At 40.9% G+C, this 13820-nt stretch overlaps 1 protein-coding gene across 1 annotated transcript in view; it reads left to right on the forward strand.

Annotated features, from left to right (window-relative positions):
• Positions 1 to 13820, forward strand: part of LOC132123790 (transcriptional activator GLI3-like) — a 301233-nt gene that overhangs the window by 118688 nt on the left and 168725 nt on the right. Inside the window, exon 3 of the mRNA XM_059534428.1 lies at positions 5902 to 6144. Coding sequence (XP_059390411.1) covers positions 5902 to 6144 — 243 coding nt within the window. The remainder of the gene's footprint in view (positions 1 to 5901; positions 6145 to 13820) is intronic.

The raw sequence follows: 13820 nt of genomic DNA on the forward strand, positions 1-13820 counted from the left end.
CGTCATCAGTTAGGAACCTAGGTGTGCTACTTGATCGCAATCTTTCCTTAGAAAGCCACATTTCTAGCATTTGTAAAACTGCATTTTTCAATCTCAAAAATATATCTAAAATACGGCCTATGCTCTCAATGTCAAATGCAGAAATGTTAATCCATGCATTTATGACCTCAAGGTTAGATTATTGTAATGCTTTATTGGGTGGTTGTTCTGCACGCTTAGTAAACAAACTACAGCTAGTCCAAAATGCAGCAGCAAGAGTTCTTACTAGAACCAGGAAGTATGACCATATTAGCCCGGTCCTGTCAACACTGCACTGGCTCCCTATCAAGCATCGCATAGATTTTAAAATATTGCTTATTACTTATAAAGCCCTGAATGGTTTAGCACCTCAGTATTTGAATGAGCTCCTTTTACATTATAATCCTCTACGTCCGCTACGTTCTCAAAACTCAGGCAATTTGATAATACCTATAATATCAAAATCAACTGCAGGCGGCAGATCCTTTTCCTATTTGGCGCCCAAACTCTGGAATAACCTACCTAACATTGTTCGGGAGGCAGACACACTCTTGCAGTTTAAATCTAGATTAAAGACCCATCTCTTTAACCTGGCATACACATAACATACTAATATGCTTTTATTATCCAAATCCGTTAAAGGATTTTTAGGCTGCATTAATTAGGTAAACCGGAACCGGAAACACTTCCCATAACAACCTATGTACTTGCTACATCATTAGAAGAATGGCATCTACGCTAATATTTGTCTGTTTCTCTCTTGTTCCGAGGTCACCGTGGCCACCAGATCCAGTCTGTGTCCAGATCAGAGGGTCACTGCAGTCACCCGGATCCAGTACGTATCCAGACCAGATGGTGGATCAGCACCTAGAAAGGACCTCTACATCCCTGAAAGACAGCGGAGACCAGGACAACTAGAGCCCCAGATACAGATCCCCTGTAAAGACCTTGTCTCAGAGGAGCACCAGGACAAGACCACAGGAAACAGATGATTCTTCTGCACAATCTGACTTTGCTGCAGCCTGGAATTGAACTACTGGTTTCGTCTGGTCAGAGGAGAACTGGCCCCCCAACTGAGCCTGGTTTCTCCCAAGGTTTTTTTTCTCCATTCTGTCACCGATGGAGTTTCGGTTCCTTGCCGCTGTCGCCTCTGGCTTGCTTAGTTGGGGGCACTTCATCTACAGCGATATCGTTGACTTGATTACAAATAAATGCACAGACACTATTTAACTGAACAGAGATGACATAACTGAATCCAATGATGAACTGCCTTTAACTATCATTTTTGCATTATTGACACTGTTTTCCTAATGAATGTTGTTCAGTTGCTTTGACGCAATGTATTTTGTTTAAAGCGCTATATAAATAAAGGTGACATTGACATCAAGCATTAAACACTGTAAGCCCTGCAAAGCCCTGTAAACTTGCTCATCTCTGCCCCATTTTCGACCACTGGAGACTCTGTCCCTTTGGGATACATGTCCAACTTTGCCCGTCAGAACAGATAACTTGCACACAGGAACATGGGGAAAGTACTTCTCTTTCTCTGTGTGTGTGTGTGTGTGTGTGTGTGTGTGTGCAGGAGAGTGGCAGGGACAGTGTTAAAAGACTGGTAGAGGCAAGGAGTGAAGGAAAGAGAAAGAGAGAGAAGGTGGATAGTTTCTGGGTGTTGATACTACTCATGAGACCATTTAATGGGCAGTTTGGAATGCAGGGAAAAGACTCAGCTGCCATCTCAGTGGGATTCTCTGTCTTTGAAAAAAGAGGGAGAGTGAGAGCAAGCTTGTGGGAAATACTTGCCTTACTGCTGCTGTGATGTTGAATGTTGGCCTGTTTTATTTCACAGAATGTGGCAAGCACAAACCCAGAGACACTCCATTGCTCTTGTGTGAAACTGTGAACCGGCACATTTGTCTGGAAGAGGCCAAGCCCAGGAGGCTTTGCACACAAAACCCATAAAGAGCTCTCTAAAAAAATATCTAAAATTTTTTTTAGAGAGCTAAAAAAAATATACCTAAATTACGGCCTATGCTCTCAATGTCAAATGCAGAAATTTTAATCCATGCATTTATGACCTCAAGGTTAGATTATTGTAATGCTTTATTGGGTGGTTGTTCTGCACGCTTGGTAAACAAACTACAGCTAGTCCAAAATGCAGCAGCAAGAGTTCTTACTAGAACCAGGAAGTATGACCATATTAGCCCGGTCCTGTCAACACTGCACTGGCTCCCTATCAAACATCGTATAGATTTTAAAATATTGCTTATTACTTATAAAGCCCTGGATGGTTTTGCACCTCAGTATTTGAATGAGCTCCTTTTATATTATAATCCTCTACGTCTGCTACGTTCTCAGAACTCAGGCAATTTAATAATACCTAGAATATCAAAATCAACTGCGGGCGGCAGATCCTTTTCCTATTTGGCGCCTAAACTCTGGAATAACCTACCTAACATTGTTCGGGAGGCAGACACACTCTTGCAGTTTAAATCTAGATTAAAGACCCATCTCTTTAACCTGGCTTACACATAACATACTAATATGCTTTTAATATCCAAATCCGTTAAAGGATTTTTAGGCTGCATTAATTAGGTAAACCGGAACCGGAAACACTTCCCATAACACCCTATGTACTTGCTACATCATTAGAAGAATGGCATCTACGCTAATATTTGTCTGTTTCTCTCTTATTCCGAGGTCACCGTAGCCACCAGATCCAGTCTGTATCCAGATCAGAGGGTCACTGCAGTCACCCGGATCCAGTACGTATCCAGACCAGATGGTGGATCAGCACCTAGAAAGGACCTCTACTGCCCTGAAAGACAGCCGAGACCAGAACAACTAGAGCCCCAGATACAGATCCCCTGTAAATACCTTGTCTCAGAGGACCACCAGGACAAGACCACAGGAAACAGATGATTCTTCTGCACAATCTGACTTTGCTGCAGCCTGGAATTGAACTACTGGTTTTGTCTGGTCAGAGGAGAACTGGCCCCCCAACTGAGCCTGGTTTCTCCCAAGGTTTTTTTCTCCATTCTGTCACCGATGGAGTTTTGGTTCCTTGCCGCTGTCGCCTCTGGCTTGCTTAGTTGGGGTCACTTCATCTACAGCGATATCGTTGACTTGATTGCAAATAAATGCACAGACACTATTAACTGAACAGAGATGACATCACTGAATTCAATGATGAACTGCCTTTAACTATCATTTTGCATTATTGACACACTGTTTTCCTAATGAATGTTGTTCAATTGCTTTGACGCAATGTATTTTGTTTAAAGTGCTATATAAATAAAGGTGACTTGACTTGACTTGACTCTAAAACACAAGTTAGCACTAACACTGCCTCCCTCACTACCCAAAGACTTAGTGTGACCGGACTTGTTCCACATTTATTGCCTTTGTCTGTGGGTCTTTCTGCCTATAACTGTCTTTGTATTTGTGTTTGCCTGTCTGTAGGTATATATAATCACAAATTACCAAAAAAGGTGACAATCCGTTAATTGGGGATACAGTATAAACCCAGAAGAACATTCAGTTATTGAAACATATTCTGGAAATATAAAATTTACAGTGCATGTATAATTATTATGCACATTGATATTCTGATCATGTTTTTTCCAAGCATGTTACCAATTCTAAACCACATATATCTTAATAACTACTATTAATTTTGTAGTTGATCATTTATAAGTGATATGTAATTGTCCATGAAGGCTGGAAGTGAAATTTGTTTTTTTGCATAATTATTAGGCATGTTTTCTTTCACAGATAAAATAAACCAAAAAAATTAGATTTAACTCAGACTGGAAGTCAATAATTGTTAAATGTCCATGAGAAGGATGAAATATTAATGTCAATGTCAAGTCACTTTTATTTATATAATGCTTTAAACAAAATACATTGCGTCAAAGCAACAGAACAACATTCATTAGGAAAACAGTGTGTCAATAATGCAAAATGACAGTTAAAGGCAGTTCATCATTGAATTCAGTGATGTCATCTCTGTTCAGTTTAAATAGTGTCTGTGCATTAATTTGCAATCAAGTCAACGATATCGCTGTAAATGAAATGACCCCAACTAAGCAAGCCAGAAGCAACTGCGGCAAGGAACCAAAACTCCATCGGTGACAGAATGGAGAAAAAAACCTTGGGAGAAACCAGGCTCAGTTGGGGGGCCAGTTCTCCTCTGACCAGATGAAACCAGCAGTTCAATTCCAGACTGCAGCAAAGTCAGATTGTGCAGAAGAATCATCTATTTCCTGTGGTCTTGTCCTGATGGTCATTCAGGACAAGGTCTTTACAGGGGATCTGTATCTGGGGCTCTAGTTGTCCTGGTCTCCGCTGTGTTTTAAGGGCTGCAGAGGTCCTTTATAGGTGCCGATCCACCATCTGGTCTGGATAAGTACTGGATCCGGGTGACTGCAGTGAGCCTCTGATCTGGATACAGACTGGATCTGGTGGCTACGGTGACCTCGGAATAAGAGAGAAACAGACTAATATTACCATAGATGACATTCTTCTAATGATGTAGCAAGTACATCGGGTGTTATGGGAAGTGTTCCCGGTTCCGGTTTACCTAATTAATGCAGCCTAAAAATCCTTTAACAGATTTGGATATTAATGCAATACTAGAACTTGAAAAGTTAAAGCATGAGCATTGGATAGCAAAATGCTCATTGGGTCAGCAGGGTCAGAAAAAAAAAACTTGTTAAGAAGAAAAGAGACATGTTAACTGCAAAAGAATTAAGAATTAAGGTGAAGAATTAGGGGTGTAACCATCAGGAACCATTTAGATTCCAGTGCCACCATTTTCCAAAATGCAAACTACCTGGAGTCTCCAGAAGTGAAGTGCAATGTGTCAGGTTCTCAGAGACTTTGCTTGGGTAAAAAAAAAGTCCCCCAAAAAAAATGACCCTCACTTTAAGTCATGTCTGTTTTATTGTCAATTCTTCCACATGTACAGTACATACATACAGAAAATTTTAATTGCGTTACTCTCAGACCCTTGGTGCATGAACATTAAATACAGATAATAAAATATAAAATACAACTATACAAATATACAAATAGGTCATGTAACAAGAAAGATAAGTAAAGCAGCACAAGGCACATGGCAGATAGAGTGCAAACCAGTGAAGTAAACAATGCTGATATAATAATTGTAGTGCAAACGAGTTATTCAGTCTGATTAAAGTGTCAGAAATCTCAGAGAGCAGGTGGGATCACCTGCGATGCAGAGGGCTTTACGGGTGAGACGAGTTCCATAAATGCGTTTAACAGTCTTCCAGCAGGAAGCGTTACAGGTGCCATACCACACAGGAACTTAATAAGAATAACATGCTGAAGTGTTGTGAAATACATGGAGACTGATTTATTTAATAGGCTTTACAGACAGATAAGTTGAGAGTGACTCTTGATGGACCAGCATCACATCCTCTTATTCCACTCTTTCAAGAATTTATCTTAAGACGAAATGGTTCCTGATGGTTTCACACTTAATTCTTCACCTTAAATCTTAATTGTTTTGCAGTTAACGTTTCTTTTCTTCTCCACCCTTTTTTTTGATCCTGTGAGCATTTCACTGTCCAATGGTCGTGCCTTAAGGGGTTAAGGCATGACCATTGGACAGTGAAATGCTCGTGAAGAAAGGATAAGAGTGCCTAATAATTATGCAAGCACTGTAATTGTTTGAATTATTTTATTTTTTTATATATTGCCACTGCCAGTTTATGTAAATAATGTTTCAAAATAAGCAGCTTTAAATATTATGTTTGGGGAGGCCAACTGGTTGAGAAGTTAAAAAGTTGACTGCTGATTTAGGCCATAACTAGATTGTGCTGTAAAATGATATAACTTTCTTTTTATTTCTCTCTTATTTAGAGGATGACAGTTCACGTTCCCCATATCTTCGTGAGCGGCGTAATGCCATCAGTGGGCAGGCCATGGTTCTGGGCCTATCAGGAAAACTGAGTGAGGAACCATCCACCTCTACAGAAGACCGCCCCCCATTAGCGAAGAAAGAGCTTCATAGCTCTCTGCCCCACCTGGTGGACTATACCCTCCCCTATCGGGGGACACTGTTTGCCATGGACCCTCGCAATGGATACCTGGACCCTCACTATAGTGAGTTACTACTTTTTCATGTTCTTTGGCCATATCGGGACAAACACCCACTTACTCAGTTTTTCAGTTCCAATTTGTCTATACATTTTTGTGTTTTTATCCAAAATAAATGTTAGGCCTATCCTAAAGGCATATTCCACCCAAAATATGTGAAATAAAAAATATATACATATGTTTAAGAGAATGTCCTATCTGCTTTCTATCTAACAAATAATAGACAGCGACAATAAAGTTATATACAAGAAATGTGTTTGAGGAACAAAGTGAAATTTGATTTGTTACTTACTGAAAATCTGCCTCCTGCTTTACATTTTTGGGGAAACTTATTCATATAGAAGTTATGTTGTCTCAGTAATGTGTTTTGCATAAGAGTGTAACCATGAACACCAAGTACCTATAGACTGTCCCTATAAAACTCAAGGACGAATGTTTAGCGCAGAGCTAGCACCCTCTGTGAGGCGAAAGCCAAAGCTGCTAATTGATTGATTGGGTCTGACGGTTGACTAGTTGCCCTTTCTTTCTAATTCGCTCTTGCTTGTCTTTTAAATTTTTTCAGAGGAGAAGTTAGTATGGGGGACGTTCTTCTCTGCTCCCTAATTCCCTCATTAGGGGCAGAGTGTAAGCACACAACTCTAGTCTCACTCATCAACGGCATGATCAAAGCACCACAGAGAGGAAAGCAGTCAACCCCCTGCCTTTCTCTTGTTTGTCGCACCATCATTTTTCTAATAATCATGAGAGACTCTTAGCAAGAGAGTGAGAACATGTGAATTGACAGGATATAGTAAAGGAGATAAATAAAGGGAGAGAGAGACAGATGAGGCTAGTCAAAGCCTTTTAAGAGGTTAATTTTGCAGACCACCATTGCCTGACCATCACATATGGATGAGGATTCAATGTGATGGCTTGTTTATTTTGGATGAATTGGCCTTAAATTGTGTTTGACGGTGTAGTCTTAATCTATACCACTTAATGAAATGCCCTTACCTTTGTTCTTTCTTGCAAAACCATTTACTGTATCACTGTTTGTTTAAACTACTTTATACGCAGTCTTGTGCTTCGTTGGTCTAGTTTTGTTCCATCCATCTTAATGCATAAAAGGTCAACTGACCCAACATATTAACTAATAAAAGCCTGACCACCTCAGCAAATCTGCCACTTACTTTGTACAGAAAAATTGAGAGAAATAGGCAGAGAGTGGTTTAATGGGGGAGTCAGTACCAGAGATAAGGCAAAGTATAGATAGTGTTGATAAAGCAAAGACCTCTGAAACAATCTATCTATCTATCTATCTATCTATCAAAATAAAATAAAACTTATGAAAAGGGACATGACATACAGCCAAGTATGGAGACCCATACTCTTGCTTTGCTTCTATCCAATCCAAAGTGCGCGCACGCACGCATGCACACAGCAGTAAGCAGCCATTTACTCTGCGGCGCCCAGGGAGCAGTTGGGGGTTCGATACCTTGCGTGGTATTGGTGGCCCGAGACTCGAACCCACAACCTTAGGGTTAGGAATTAAACTCTCTAACCACTAGGCCACGACTTCCCACCTTATGCTTTTAGACCAAGAAAAAAGAGTTAAGGGAAAATAGAGAGTTATAATATGGGGAGCAACAGACTGAAGGAGCAATGCAAGAAAGAACAAAAGAGAAAGAGGGTTGTTCTGGGTGGATGGAGCCTGTAGGGGGGAGGCTGGGACGAAGGGTGCAGGGTGAAAGGGTAGCGGGGGTCAGAGGTCAGGTGGAGAAGGCAGACACTGAAACAGAGGTTCAAAAACAGCATGTGAAGTCAAAGGGGCCTCTTAGTCTTTACATTTTCTCTGCGTGGAGGATCACCAGAGCAGCAATTAACTGTGGAATGGAGAAAGTTGATGGAATAAATTCTGGAAGGACTGGGAGGCCCTGTCCTTATCTCACTGACTAGGAAGAAGTTCATTCTTGAGAGATATTTCACAGATAAGCAGAGCAGAGTTTCAAAGTTATTTTAAACTAGTTACCTAAAACTTCATAATTTGCATATGCATTTTTCTCACAATAAGGGAACAAGAGATAACATGTAAAACATTTTTATTTTCTTGTAAGCCCTTGTTTTTTGTTGTTGTTTTTTTTTTGCTGTGACATTTGAAACCCATTTTGTCTAGACTGAGAAAAATGTCTGATGTAGTTCTGTGAATGAATAAAGGGCTCTGTGTTCTTTGTGGATCATAGATGTGGTGTACACTCCTCACCGGAGGGGATTATGAGAGGCCAAAACCCTTTAACTAACCCTCCCGAGCCCTATCACCCCCTCAGCTCTTTAAAATCCATGCTGGCGCCATTCACTCACTTCCACAGGCTTTGAGGTGTGAAAAAACTTGACCCCCATACACATACACACACTCATGTGCGACAGAGCCTCTCTGCCTTTCTCTTTCCCTTTTGGAGATCCATCAGCTCATAAATTTGTCCCAGGTGTGTGCTAGTATAAGTGTGAGCCCATGTTTGTGTGTGTGAGTGTCTGATGGAGAGCGAGTCAGGGCTTTTTGTGCTGCGTATGCACTAGTACTACAGGCAGGTAAAGCATGATTACTCTTCCTATGGCGTGTGTCAAGGCCTAATGTGACTAAATGAGCCTCCACCTGCCGCCTCTGCACACCTGGTCAACACAGCAATACACAGTGGGTCACACTGGGAGTGGGTGTCAGGAGTAAAGAACCAAATGACAAGTGCAATATAAGAGGGAATGTACGGATATTATAGATACACCAAGAGCCTCTGATAATGTCCCACAAATCTCCTCTCTATTCCTTTGATCAAGGCGCTAATACTAAATTTACACAAACTCCTCGCACCCACAGCAATAAGTGCATAAAAGCCTGACACATTTAGAACAAAGATTGCACAGGATATATAGCCCTCGTTTTGAGCATTAGACGAAACTTCATTAGCCGTCGTTCCTGAGCCTTATCCTCTTTTCTCACACAAACACTGGATAAGAGTCCCATATCCCGATTAGCACCATTCACAGGGCGGATAAGACGACGGGATTGAAAGATGGATAAATGAAGAGAAGAGCAATAATTCTGTGGAAGTGTGAAATGCGGCTAGCACTGTAACATCTGTTTATATTGTCCACTGATTATCAGGTCATCAGGCCACAGCAACAGTGAGGCACTTGCTGGCGTTGCAATTCTCATCTCTCTCGAGGAAGTGGAAGATCCATCTCTTCCCTCTCTTTGTCCTCTTTCCGATTTCTTTGTATTTTTTTTAAACAGATGTGCTCTTTGCCAGTAAGAGCCATGTCCCATTATGGGAATTAATTAATTAATTTTAATGTTTTCCTTTTATATGAATTTTAAGATTGATTGCAAATGTTTTGAACAAGAAGAGCAGGGAGGGACAAAATCTTGCCGTTCTGTGAAGTTTAAAATCTTGTAAATACATGATTGCCCCAGTAGATAAGCCATAAACTTTCCTTAGCAAACTCGACTGAACAATAGGTTTATGCATGTTCCTCAATACAGTCTTGGCTGTTGTTACGGTCCTAAACCATTTGTGACTTTTCACAAACGCTTTCCTAAAGATCTCAAGAGTTTAGCTCTTTGAAGCCCCCTTGTCCTTGACATTCAAGCCCACAAGTGTCATTACTGCAAAGAAGGTGGACTCCTAAGCCTACTTAGTGCCGGTCTGCAACTTCTCAGTGCTAAATATTGTCCCCACTTTTAAGCAAACTGGTTCCCACCTTTCGCTTGATCAGCTGTGTGGGGCTACAGTTTCTGTCCTCTTTGTTCCTTCTTGGATAAAGATCTACCAAGTTTCCTGAAGCCTGTAATCCTTTACCAAAGTCTTATTGATTCCTCACACCAGAGCCCAGAAAAACCCACATGAGGTGGAACTGATGATATCCCACCAAACAGACACATTCTAACATCTGTCACTGCTTTTATCCTGTCTGGTCACCTCTACATTGGTGCACACCATATTAGAGTTTATTCCCACTTCATTGCCCTTGGTGGAGCATAGCAAGGCACCGCTGGCCAAACAAAGAACCTGTCGAGGGCATTCTAAGATTATGAAAATAGTTGAGCTTGACACTGATATATTGGATGCATAGTGCTGTGTGTAAAAGCCCTCTTCCCTCCAAAGTCAAACTTTCACTGACCGTTGAACTGTAAATGTCTGCTGACAAAAAGACATGAACATCACTAGAACAATTGGTGTATTCTGGATAACCATATCAAATTAAGAAATTGATTTGGTTGCTTAACCAGGATTTTTCTTGGACATAATGATTCTAAATGTAAACTTACATCCATTCTGTTTTTGGCCAAGTAAAACCTTTGGTCACTTCTTAAGACCTTTTCTAGAACTTCCCCCATAGTTGTGAGTGTTGATGAGATGAGTTGAAGTATAGTTCCCTTTCAAAAGGGACACGCTGTGTCTTGTAGAGGGCTCTAGGGGAACATGACTGGTGTCTGAAGCAAGAATGACAAAACAACAATGAACTTGACATTGGCAGGCGGCAGCCTATGACGTAAACAATAAAGGGACTGTGGGTATAAAAAGCACCTGCGGAATATGTCATCCTCTTCTTTGTCTTCGAGCCTTGTGTATAGAAGCACATGCGTTTGACTTACGAGAGAGAAGGATACACTTACTGTTTGCATTCGCAGAACTACTAGAGTAGCCATGCTGCGAGATATGATTGTGTTGAGAATGCCTTGCTTGATTTTCTTTGAGAATTAAGTGCCTCACACCCACGTTACGGTCTCACGGCTGCCGAGGCAGTTAGTCTGACCGATCACAGGGATTGTAGGCGGGGCATGGAAAGAATCTGACGAGGAGTGCTTTCTCTTTAAGAATTTCATTTTTTTTTACACTGACGTGACATACAGAATTTCTTTTTGTTTTTATTTATTTTACATAATAGGAACTGTGTATAATGTGAGATATTGATTAGAGTTCAAATTCTGAAAACCTCTGATATCTACATTATTGGTGAAGGAGTTTCCTGACTTGGTTTAATAGCAAGTTTTTTGAGTTGTTAGGCTCTTGTTTGAGCCTCCTCATCCTCTCAGCCCAGGTATGTGTATTTCGGTTGAGAATGGTTTCAGCTCCTCTCGCCTACAAAGCTATTCTGTGCACTTTGCTCCATGGTATTTTTGTTTTGCTGTTATTTCAGGTTGAGAGGCTCTCTTTGAGACTCCCTGATCAGCTGTTCTTGAGCCTGGTAGCTCCCCTCCCTTTGAGGGTCGCTATGCTGAGATCACATTTCCTAGTGTTCTCTCAACAGAGCTCTGTGGCTGTTAGGTTCTTGTGGGCCTTCTTGATAAGTTCTTCAGGTCGACCTTTCACGAACTTCCCTCACTTGAGGGTCTTCGTACTGAGTTCGCTGATCCATAACGGTGGATAATTGCACTCCCCTCACTTTAGAGTGTTGTTATGCTGAGTATTTGCTCCCTAGAGCTCTGTTCAGCACTTAGGAGCATGGTTAGTACTCCTAGCTCAGTACTCAGTTATGCAGTATACTCTGCTCCATAGAGCTCTGCTTAGACTGAACTATTAGTATGTAGGTTCTATCGTGATCCTCACTAACTATGTCTAGCGTTCTGTGTAGTCAGGTCTCCTTTCATTTTAGAGAGTATTTATGCTGAGACCTCCACTTTTTAGAGCTTCTCAATTAGAGCTAATTGTTGTTATGCTTCCTCCCATTTAAGATAGTCGTTCATTTGAAGCCTCCACTCTCTAGAGCGCTGCTTAGGCAGTATTAATGAGTACAATTTTGTGCGAAAAATGACGGAAACTGCTCCGCATGTGAGCAGGTTGTTACAGTACCAAGTTCTGATTGGCCAATTGCCGCTATTTAGTTTGTGAATCATCGTAAGTAAATATAATATCATAAGTAAGAATTTTAACATTTAATTTGCATGGTAAGTTTTACATAATACACATATTATTCTAAAAGAGATGCTTTGGGGTGATGGTGGTTTTACCAAGGGGATGCTTTTTGTCATTTTTTTTTTCAAACAGGGGATGCCATCCCTCCGCATCCCCCTTCAATTCGAGCCCTGTATATATTTTAAATGAACACACCTTGTGCTCACTCTGGAATCTGATTACATTGTCAGAACTTTGATTTGATAAAAAGAACTGTCTCATTAGTGTCATTTGTTCTGTAGCCTGCACACTTTGGTGTGTGTATTTTTAGGGGAGCAATGGCCTAATTGGAGAATATCCTCTAACTAACTTGTCTCTCTTTCTTGGTGTCTCATAGCTTAATAATAATAATAATAATAATAAATGTTTCAGTTGAATCAAAATAAACAGTTTCTGTGTGCATAGAACTTTTAAAAGTCTGTAATGTTATTTAATGGTTTTGGACATGGGGTTTGGAATCTTCATTGTCATGTTATTTCTACGAGGTTTTGCTTGTAGGTTGGAATTCTGATTGTCATAGTGGCTTGTTAAAGGGGCCTTACATGTCAATGTCACCTTTATTTATATAGCGCTTTAAACAAAATACATTGCGTCAAAGCAACTGAACAACATTCATTAGGAAAACAGTGTCAATAATGCAAAAATTATAGTTAAAGGCAGTTCATCATTGGATTCAGTTATGTCATCTCTGTTCAGTTAAATAGTGTTTGTGCAATTTATTTGCAATCAAGTCAACGATATCGCTGTAGATGAAGTGTCCCCAACTAAGCAAGCCAGAGGCGACAGCGGCAAGGAACCGAAACTCCATCGGTGACAGAATGGAGAAAAAAACCTTGGGAGAAACCAGGCTCAGTTGGGGGGCCAGTTCTCCTCTGACCAGACGAAACCAGTAGTTCAATTCCAGGCTGCAGCAAAGTCAGATTGTGCAGAAGAATCATTTGTTTCCTGTGGTCTTGTCCTGGTGCTCCTCTGAGACAAGGTCTTTACAGGGGATCTGTATCTGGGGCTCTAGTTGTCCTGGTCTCCACTGTCTTTCAGGGATATAGAGGTCCTTTCTAGGTGCTGATCCAGCATCTGGTCTGTATACGTACTGGATCCGGGTGACTGCAGTGACCCTCTGATCTGGACACAGACTGGATCTGGTGGCCACGTTGACCTCGGAACAAGAGAGAAACAGACAAATATTAGCGTAGATGCCATTCTTCTAATGATGTAGCAAGTACATAGGGTGTTATGGGAAGTGTTTCCGGTTCCGGTTTACCTAATTAATGCAGCCTAAAAATCCTTTAACGGATTTGGATAATAAAAGCATATTAGCATGTTATGTGTATGCCAGGTTAAAGAGATGGGTCTTTAATCTAGATTTAAACTGCAAGAGCGTGTCTGCCTCCCGAACAATGTTAGGTAGGTTATTCCAGAGTTTGGGCGCCAAATAGGAAAAGGATCTGCCGCCTGCAGTTGATTTTGATATTCTAGGTATTATCAAATTGCCTGAGTATTGAGAACGTAGCGGACGTAGAGGATTATAATGTAAAAGGAGCTCATTCAAATACTGAGGTGCTAAACCATTCAGGGCTTTATAAGTAATAAGCAATATTTTAAAATCTATGCGATGCTTGATAGGGAGCCAGTGCAGTGTTGACAGGACCGGGCTAATATGGTCATACTTCCTGGTTCTAGTAAGAACTCTTGCTGCTGCATTTTGGACTAGCTGTAGTTTGTTTACTAAGCGTGCAGAACAACCACCCAATAAAG

This window comes from Carassius carassius, chromosome 42, assembly GCF_963082965.1.
Source record: "Carassius carassius chromosome 42, fCarCar2.1, whole genome shotgun sequence".
NCBI classification, from domain to species: domain Eukaryota; kingdom Metazoa; phylum Chordata; class Actinopteri; order Cypriniformes; family Cyprinidae; genus Carassius; species Carassius carassius.